The sequence below is a fragment of the Artemia franciscana genome, chromosome 9 (genome assembly GCF_032884065.1).
Source record: "Artemia franciscana chromosome 9, ASM3288406v1, whole genome shotgun sequence".
Classification (NCBI taxonomy): Eukaryota; Metazoa; Arthropoda; class Branchiopoda; order Anostraca; family Artemiidae; genus Artemia; species Artemia franciscana.
This window is the reverse complement of record NC_088871.1, coordinates 28249761-28259670: the sequence shown is the minus strand read 5'-3', so window position 1 is coordinate 28259670 and position 9910 is coordinate 28249761. Positions and strand designations below refer to the sequence as shown.

The following is a 9910-nucleotide window of genomic DNA, read 5'->3' as shown; positions in this document are numbered from 1 at the left end:
ACATGGACTAGTAGACTACGAAGAACTAAAAAATCTTTGCAAACAGTTTAAAACAACAAACAGCTATAAAAAGACTAATTGAGTCAGGATTTGCAATTCCGCTATTATTTGAACCCGGAATAAGTTGGCAAATATATTCCAAGGACCGATACCCACGATGAATCTTCATCATTACGTCAGGTTCCTTTACCGGCTTCTTTTTGGCTTGACAAATGATTCTTAAAATTTCTGGGATGGACCAAGAAAAAAGATTATACAACACGTCTAGGATCGATGATCTCATAATGTGTATTAATATTCTTGTTTGAACTCAAGTTTGTATCCAAAATCCAACACCTAAGAACTTCTCATGAGCATTTAATAATAGGCCTAAAACAACTGGAATGAAGGATATTATGCTCAAATGCTTATAAGGTGAGCAATTTTCAGCAAATTATCTCTTACTTACGTTAGATTGATAGCCTTGTTACTTTGGTTTATTTTAAAACTCATGCTACAATTTTCATTACACATATAGCTATCAAAGGACACCATAATTATTTAAAATTAGTAGATTTTTTTTCCTTTGGAGTAACTTATTTGTATTAATCTTTGATTTTTTTTCGGACTGTAAATAGCTTTGGTACCGTTGCCACCGCGTCCCAAAATATTATTAAACTGGGGTGCTGAATAGGCGGCTTTTTGATAATTTATATCGATTTGCTATATCGCAGAATTTGACCTCAAAGCACTTTGTCTACCTTCAGACCAAAATTATTGCATTGTGCCTCAAAATAACAGAAAACATTCACATTGCTGCGGCAAGGTCGTTACTTAAATCTTATTTAAAGCAAATGTATGTAAAATACAATGTTGAGTAGGGCATACAAGGTCTTAATGGAAAAGGTTTTTCTTCTTTTACATGGCAAGGAATCGCGTTGTACAGACAGAACTCAGAGAGCTTGCTGCCCTGACTCGGGGCAAAATCAAACCCAATGAAACAGATGACTGGAAGAATGAGCAGCTTTACGTTCCCCCTCTACCCCCTACAAATCTAAGAGGGTGCCATTTAATTAGGATACAATATGATATTTTTGTGAGTATTTTTTTGTTTCAGCTTTTTTTTATAGGGAGATAGGTTTTGCTTCGAAATTCTTGGTGTCCATCAGGAAGTCAAGCTCCTGTTTTGTGGTTTATAAGTTAAAATGCATATAAAGTTTGGCTCATATCCACCATTTAGCCATGGAATCAGTGGTATCCTCTAACCTTAAGTCCAAGCAGCCTAAGTCCTGTTGATTAATTTTGATCATTTCAAAGGATTGTCCTGACTGGTCAATGCTTTCCTTTGGATAAAAATGGCCACATATATCTTAATTCCTTAACTGATTCCTTCTTAATTCATTCAGTTGACATATTTGCATAGTAATTAAGGTCGAGTATGTTTCCTTCAAAAAGATAGTGGACACAAATTTCCCTCCTTTATGCTGACAGTTTGGTCCTCAGACTTTCCCAACAATAAAAACGGCTTCTAAAATTCGTTGGTGTCACACTTTGATTCATAATCTACACTTTTCTTTAATCAGGGACGTCTCATCTGATGAACAGTTATTTATCAATAAAAAGAAAACAAACCTAGATTACATGCAGAGCACTAAGTAGCTATCGCAAAACGACAGCAAATTCAGGTTTGAATTTGCTGTCGGCAAAAAGAAGCTCTTATTTATACGCGCATGTGCCTATGAAATATACTTTTTTTTAGAAATACTTTTAGCCAGAGTTTTACAATTTCGGATTCTAGATTCAACCTGCTAAACCTTAGCGATGTCTATCAGAGACTCATAACAACTTGAACAGTGGCGCCATTTCAGAAAACCTTAGGGGGGGGGCAAAAATCGATTTTGGGCCCCCATCCAGCCTTAAAAATTTTAAAATTTTCGAACATGCCTTTAGGTACCGTACTACCTTTGGGGTTCATATTTTGCAGCTTATTTAGGGACTCAAACCAGTACTAAAATAGAACATTTACTGTATAAATCAGAAACTTACGTACAGTTACTTCAGCAATGGATATCTCCTTTGCTTCATTTTTGCGAAGTCGTCGACAAGCTTCTCAAAATTGAGCTCCTTCACTGCAGCTTTCTCAGAGAATATAAGCAGCAAATGCGAAAGTCGCTCGTTTTCCATCGTTGTCCGGAGGTAGTCCTTCACAAAGGTCAACACAGAGAAAAAACATTCATTTGAGCACGTTGTGAGCGGGAGTGTGAGGACTACCCTGACGACCTTAAGAAGCTCAGAATAAGCTTCTTTCAATCCTCCGAGGCGTGCGAAGACATCTAAAGCATTTGCCGGTTTCTGTGGAAGCTGCAACACAAATGCACGAGCTATTAAAGCTTGACACTTCAGCTGCATAGTATCGATTCCCGCCTGATCGAAGTATGTCGCGATCACAAAAAGTAAATCTGAGTCCATAAAATCTGTGGATTTGGGGTTAAGGCAACGTGTGGCTTCTAGCACTGGCAGGTGGACAGAAAAACGCTCTTCAAACTCATTTAACACTCTGTCCAAAACCTCGTAGAACTCTCTCCGCATTTTGTCTTCCGTTGTTGTGCTTTCGGAGTCAATGTTGTGCTTTCCAATTGTTGTTGTCGTCAAATAGTCTCTTAGTCTTCCGGATATCTTCTGAACTCGTTTTGATTTAACAGGTATGGCTGAAGAGAGAGCACTTGTTTCCGACAGATCAGCTCCGACATTAATGGCCATCTCTTTAGACTTGCCGTATAGGACACGAAAATACTCGTCATCACGCATTTTCCTCAGTTCGTTCTTTGTTGCACTGATTAAAGTGCAAGCTTCTGAGATGACCAGATCTGCTGCCTGTAGTTGTTCAGAAAGAGGGTTTATCACTGCAAGAACTTCGTGAATGACATGCAAACTGAATATGAAGGGAAACGACTCTAGCTGGTTCTTAAGGCCCGTAGCTTCTGCCGCTGCCTCCCTGTCAGAAGATTCTTGAACTACTGACAGAACTGCGAGTATGCAGTCATATCTAACCAGGATCTTAGCCACTGATCTATACCAGTAAGACCAACGTGTCACTACTGTCCTTTCAAGCGTTAGCACAGGCACATTGGCAGTTTTCTGGGCTTCGACGAACAACTGGTATCGAGTGTTGCTGTTGGAGACGAAACTGTAAACTGTTTGCAAAACTGAAAATACTGATGAAATTCTTTGTATTTTCTGCATACAATCGCCAATGACAAGGTTAAGTCTATGGGAATGACAGTGTGTGTACACCGCTTGTGGTGCTTTTTCCCGGAGACGGGTCTGTACTCCTGAAAAGTGTCCGCTCATTACACTGGCCCCGTCATAGCACTGTCCAACACACTTTGACCAGTCAAGGCCGATACCCTTTATTTCGTTGTAAATGAAGTCGGCCAAACTCTCAGCGTCAACCTTGCGCATGTGGTAGCAACCTATGGCCCTTTCTTTGATTTTCAGGTCATGAACATAGCGCACTAAGATCGCGAGTTGTTCCTTTTTTGAGAAGTCTTTTGTCTTGTCAACAAGAACGGCAAAATATTTTGCTTCTCTGACTTCTTTCGCGATAGAACTTTTGATTTCATTTCCTATGACCTCAATGTAGTCGTTTTGGTACTCGTGTGACATGTAATGGCCATAGGCCTTACGAGAGTTTTTCATCAAGTCCGGGTTGATTTCTGTTAAAAGATGTACTGTCTCTACGAAATTCCCTTGATTGGCACTAGACTCCCCTTCATCATGGCCACGAAACGTAAGACCTTGCCGTCCAAGTAATGCTGTAGTTTTTAGTAGAGCTTTTACGTACTGTCTATTCTCTAGTATTTCTTTTTCGCGTTCTTTGGAGAGGCATGACGCAACAGATTCGGCCGCCTCCGTCTCAATAGCTTTAAACTGAGTCAAAGAAATGGTACATGCTTTGTGTCGGTCGCTGTTTTCGTTCTGCCGTATCAGTTCAGAAACGTCTTTCCACTTTCTAAATCCTATATCAATGAATGCTCTAGCTCCATACCTTTCGCCTGATCTTTGCGAGGATCCACTGAAATGTCGGCAATTGAAACAGAACACCGAGTCCTGTTCTTTCGAATATTCGAGCCATGGGTATTTCAAGAAATAGGAGCTGTTAAATTTTCGTTTGCGATTCCCGATGGTAGTGGCGGGATAGTCAGTCAAAACTGGTTGGCAGGGGTTATCATACGGGTTCACGGACAAATCGGTACTGATCGTTCTGGAAGCCATTTCCTCCGTTTGTGGTTCGCGCAGGTTTGTCTCCTCAGAAATGTGTCTCACGTCCAGGGTCTGCTCGTTTCTCGGTAAAACTTCGGTTGCCGATGGGTTGTCCCTTGACGTCCCAGCATCACTATCCTACAGAGTAATCAAGTTTTAATTAAAAACAAATTAAAAGTGATGTCCCAGTTACTTCTTTTACCAGGACGTGAATTGTACATAATTAACATAGAAAACAACACAAAATTTAGAGCAAGCAACAACAAAAAACATAATCAATTGAACTACGAAGCTATAATCAATTAGTTCGTGGTAACGAACTTCAAGTAAAAAAGCGACACGGCTCAATAGTAACCGAAACTCTAAAACACGGAATTTTGATACCTATAGATGCATCAAAAGAATCAGATTTGTACGCTAATTTCAAATATATAAGTTGTATCAAATTTAGTTTTACCCATCAAAAGTTACGAGCCTGAGAAAATTTGTCTTATGTCCGAAAAAAGGGAAAAACACCCCCCCCCCTGAAAGTAATATAACCTTAACAAAAATATCACCATTTAATTCAGCGCATCACTGAACTTTACTGCAGGAGTTTCAAGCTCCTATCTGCTAAAATGACGAATTTTGGATTTTCTTGCCAGAAGAAAGATCAAGGACGCGTGTTATTTTTTTTCCAGGGGTGATCGTATTGACCCAGTTGTCCTAGAATATCGCAAGAGGGCTCATTCAAAGGTAAATTAAAAGTTCTAGTGCCCTTTTTCAAATGAACAAAAATTTGGAGAGCAACTAGGCCCCATCCCACCCTCTTTTTACCCTAAGTCACCTGATCAAAATTTTGAAACAGCCATTTTGTTTAATATATTTAAAAATTTAATAAATATGTCTTTAAAGATGTCTTAATTGTCCAAAGTCTCTGGGGGAAGGTGTTCAATTTGTGGACTTTGCCCTTTTTTATAAATAGTATAGGTAATTGCGAAGTATACAGACATTTTCAGTTTTTTTCTGGTGGGGGGGCAGCTCGAGCAGAGGAGGTTATGTAGGAGGATCTTTCCATGGAGAAACTTTTCATAGGGGAGCTGAATTTTCGATCAAGGGGGCACTGGATTTCCAAGCATTATTAAAAAAAGAATAAGAAATTAAATGAAAAAAAAGTTTCTTCAACTCAAAGTAAGGAGCAGGATTGAAACTTAAAACGAAAAGAAATTATTACATATGAGAAGGTTCACCCTTTCGTCAATACCTCGCTCTTTACGCTAAAATTTTTTTTTTTAGTACAAAATTCCTATACAAAATTTCTTTATATATCTTGCTTTCTATTTACTGGCTCAATTTCACGCTTGGAAGTGTTAAGGGTAATTGTCCCAGTAAATTTTAACCAGGATTGTATTGTTCAGAGGATGTTTCCAAGGGGGATTTCTCCGTGGAGGTGAAGCCAGATTTCCTGGCTTTATTTAAAAAATGATCAGAAATTAAATAGAAAAACAAGTTTTTCAACTGAAATTAAGGAGCATTATTAAAACTTAAAAATAACAAGAATTATTACATATACGAGGGGGGTTGCCTCCTCCTCAACACTGCGCTCTTTATCCTAAAGTTTAAATTTTGTCCCAATTCTTTAAAAATGACTCCTCAAACACAAAGGGCGTTTTATTAAAACAGTAAGTAACTTTTTTACAAATGCTGAAAAACTTTAGCATGAAGAGCGGGGTGTAGAGGAGGGGGAAGACCCCCTCCTCTATGGGGGCACTGTGGGGGACTTGGGGGGGATCCGGATTTCTGGCAATTCCGCGAGATCGGTACTTCCTGACGCAATAGGACAAAATTTAAAATGTGGTAGATTTACTTACAGTCGGTTTGAAAAACGAAGCCAATCGTCGTTGCATCTTTATTTCTTCTTCTTTCCTTTGGGCTTTTATTTTCCTTTTTTTTGCACCACTCGCACCGGATGAACTCATGTTTCAATAATCGGATTTGAACTTGAACACAACTCAACACTGTTTCACGGTTCTTTATTTGATGAAGGGTAACGAGAAACTAAATACAAACCCTGGTCTGGATACCCTCTTTTCTAGATGTTAGCCTACACATAAATGTGCCGACTGACGGGATTCATTAATCACTGGAGAGACTTCAATGTCACAGAAGTACCCGAGCCCAGAAAGGACTTTACTTTACAAACCCCTGCCAAAAGGGTGACCATAAATTAATTAGAGAGAACGGCAAAAACAGGATATTTCTTGAAATGCAATAATCGTCGAGTATCTTGAATTTGCTATTTAGTAATAATTCACAGTAGAAATACGGTAAAAAAAAGAGAAAAAAGTAGAACAAGGACGAATAAACAAAGAATTACGTGGTTGAAATTGGGCCCCTCCAGAAATCAGGGGGGGCATGCCCCCCCCCCCCTGCCCCCCCAAATGGCGCCACTGACTTTGGGGATGGGGCATGACCTAAAATACATCTTAATGCAAAAGCACCAAATTTCCTAACCAATTTATCCCTTAACTTAACTCTTGCTACCTCATACTTTTCACAAGCAAAAATAATGTGCCTAACATCCCCATGAACACCACAAATATCACAATTTGGTGTAGAGCTTGCCCTCCGTTTATTGAGAGCTTCAATTGTTTTAGAACGTCCTGTTCTAAGTCCAAAAATTGTTCTAGCAATTCTCCTATGATCATGGGTCATACGAGACCCATGATCATATGGGAAGGGGGGTTTATAATCAGCGTTTCCCTTACAGATTTAATACCCATACTATCAAGAAACTACATACCAGTTTATGGAAGTCTTTCTCACTAAATTTAATTTCAAATTTATTCTAGTTTGTTTCAGACAGTATGTAGTCGAGTAATGTTCCACTTAATCTTTCAAACAATTAGATTATGTTCGCACCGTCCTTGGTACCTTTACAGGATTCGAACTAGTGAAATGGGTATCACAGGTGCCTAAAATTAAGGCTGAAGATGAGATAGTTAAAAAAAAAGCATTGGGAACAAATCGAAACAGGAGAAAATTTTAATATTTTTGAAAAGAAACATCCTTAAGCCTCGATATCTGGAAAATCGTTTAAGCTTAAAATTCGGTGGGTGAATTGCCACGCATAATATATATGGTTTATCAAAAATTCTCTAGATTATATCATGTTTTTACTCTAATTTCAAGACTTTTTAGGTCAAAACCCAACAACCCTTGGGTCTTGAAATTCCGTTAAACTCCGTTTTGTTTAAAATAATATAGAAGAAAAATGTTCAGCTGAAATCTAGTAGACATTCAGCGAGGCAAAGCGCCACTGCATGGTTGGTTGGACATGTCGTATTTTCGAATTCCGTAAAGCCTAATTGCTGTGCTAATGGACGAAATCGGCCATTACGTTAGTTTAGCTGTATTTTCGTTTTAAGCGTGAGAATTTTCAATCAAATTTCTGACAGACCAAGGAGAAAAAATTACCAAACTAGAAGGAAAACATGATATTTCCAAGGTCTCAATGCTTTTCTTTTATAATTAAATGACAATTATAATTAAATGACAGGTATAAGCACGACATTTTTGTTGATTTTCAGACATAAACTGCACATAAAAGCAATCCCTTATATTGTTCTTCCAAAGAACTTCTCTCCCCCCCATCCCGAGTAAGCTATCGTTTTATATACGTACATCTTTGTATATATGTTAAAGTGTATTATAGCTAGATTTTTTTTCTCAAAGTTTTTTCTGAGTTTTAATTTTTTGATGTTAAAGTCTTTTAACCACGTAAGTTCCACTGTATCCAAACTCAACTGCGCGGTTGCTGTTTCACTGTTTTATGTACACACTGAAAAATAAACTAAACTAGTCCTGCTAGGTAATTTATGCGGGATAATTTTTGAAATTATTGGGATGGACACAGGCTATACAAACCCAGGAAAAAAAAACTAAAAAAGAGAGCTAAAAAAGCATAGCCCAAAGCTGGAAATATGACGTCATTGAATCACATTCATGAGGGTCGAGCATCTGAGCTATATTCAATTTCAAGGGTCGGTGACCCCGGATGGAGACGAAAAGCCCGCGAAGGGGTCTCTTTTAGGCAGAAAAGTGGCATCGGCTCTTTGGCTAGTGCACATAAAATCGAATGTTCAAAGCTTTGTCTGTTTGTTTTCCTCTGTAAACCTTCGAAATTATTAGAACTTGAAATATTATTAATTTTTTTGAAATACTGCTTAAAACTGCAAAGAAAAGACTATTTAAATGAAATCCACCTGACTATCTTTACCTTTGCTATTCTTGAGGCATATCATAATTCCGACCTCTAAAAATCACAATAGAACTTTTATTTTTCCCATAATGATTATTGAAAAAATTTCCAAAAATCATTGAATGATCGAAATTTAGCAAATTTTGTACATATGATTTTATAAATTAATACTCATCCTCATGGGCGCCCTAAAAGGGGGGAGGGAGGCAAGGCTGAATGAAGCTTCCTTATATTTTTGTCTTGAAATTTCTATTATAGAACATAGGAAGTGGTGATTAGACCATTAAAGCCCCCCCCCTAAAATTCCAACTTATGGGTGCCTATGCTTATCTGTAGAGACAAAAATATACAAAACTGCTTAGTTGCCCCAACCTGGCAGTTACTGTTTAAGAAGGTGGTAATTTGAGACATTTACTTTTTAGACACTTTCACTTTCTTTGCTTTTCACAATCTCCTTATCTGTTATCTTACGCCCTTTAAGTTCACTCTCTCCTTCACTGCCACATGACACTCCTTGCTTCAGAGCACAGTTCTACAAACCAGATATCTCTTGAGCAATACCTCACTGAGTTTATTTGCAAATATATTGCTACTTTTCAAGGTTACCATTAATTCACCTCTCTAGTACTGTTAGAATTTCATTCTCAAAACCATTTTCTTTTTTTAGTTTCAAATTGAACCCAAAGGAGTTGACCGTCCCATAAAATTGCAGCTACCTATTATGTTGGCAACTTACCCATTAAGAGGTGCTGATGGAACTTTACGGAGGAAAAGAGGTGCGCAATATCCAGCAACCCTTCCCATTTTTCGACCATGGGTAGAAGAAAAATCTATTGAGTGACTATCTTAGCTTAAACGCGTTACAAATAATACGAGAATTAGCAGCCACAGGCTTTCTTAGAAGATTTGAAGATGTTTGTCTTACGTCAGTGATAGAGGGACGCCCTTCTAGAAAATGTATGAAACCAGTGAATACACATAAAGGAAAACGAGTCAATGTGAACAGATCCCAGTGCATTTAAAGCCATATGACGTGCGAAAGTTATTTTTTTCTTCATTTACGTTGTTCAGTTTGTTAATATAGTGTGCATTTAACATTTAGTATTCTTATCACTTTTATACTGTTGCTTTTCTTCAAGTTAGGCATATTATAATAATATATTTTTAAACTAACAAGTAGGTGTTGTTGTTTTGTATTTGAAAATACTTCATTCCGCATAATTTTTCCCATCGAAATAACTTTTTTTTTCTCTATTCTTCTTGCTGTTGTTGCAAGAATGTAAAACTTGAATTTTTTATTATTTTCAGCAGGTAAATAGCCTATAATCGGTCAATTTTGTGTAAAAAAAAAATATTTTCTATTATTTCTTTAGCATAGAAAGTAACTAAGTGGCTTTGTAAGGCACCATCAAGTAACAGCAACAAAGT

At 37.7% G+C, this 9910-nt stretch overlaps 1 protein-coding gene and 1 long non-coding RNA gene across 2 annotated transcripts; one reads left to right on the top strand and one right to left on the bottom strand.

Annotated features, from left to right (window-relative positions):
- The first annotated feature begins 427 nt into the window (after positions 1-427).
- On the top strand, positions 428-9658 carry LOC136031228 (uncharacterized). Its single transcript, XR_010618466.1, has 2 exons — positions 428-1075; positions 9150-9658. It is a non-coding gene; the product is annotated as an uncharacterized LOC136031228 (long non-coding RNA).
- On the bottom strand, positions 1203-6270 carry LOC136031535 (zinc finger MYM-type protein 1-like). The gene is made up of 3 exons (XM_065711204.1): positions 6093-6270; positions 2251-4380; positions 1203-1322 (listed from the first exon to the last, which is right to left on the bottom strand). Exons 1-3 carry the CDS (start codon positions 6198-6200, stop codon positions 1203-1205), a joined length of 2358 nt encoding a protein of 785 aa, XP_065567276.1. The 5' UTR covers positions 6201-6270.
- Positions 9659-9910: the final 252 nt, after the last annotated feature.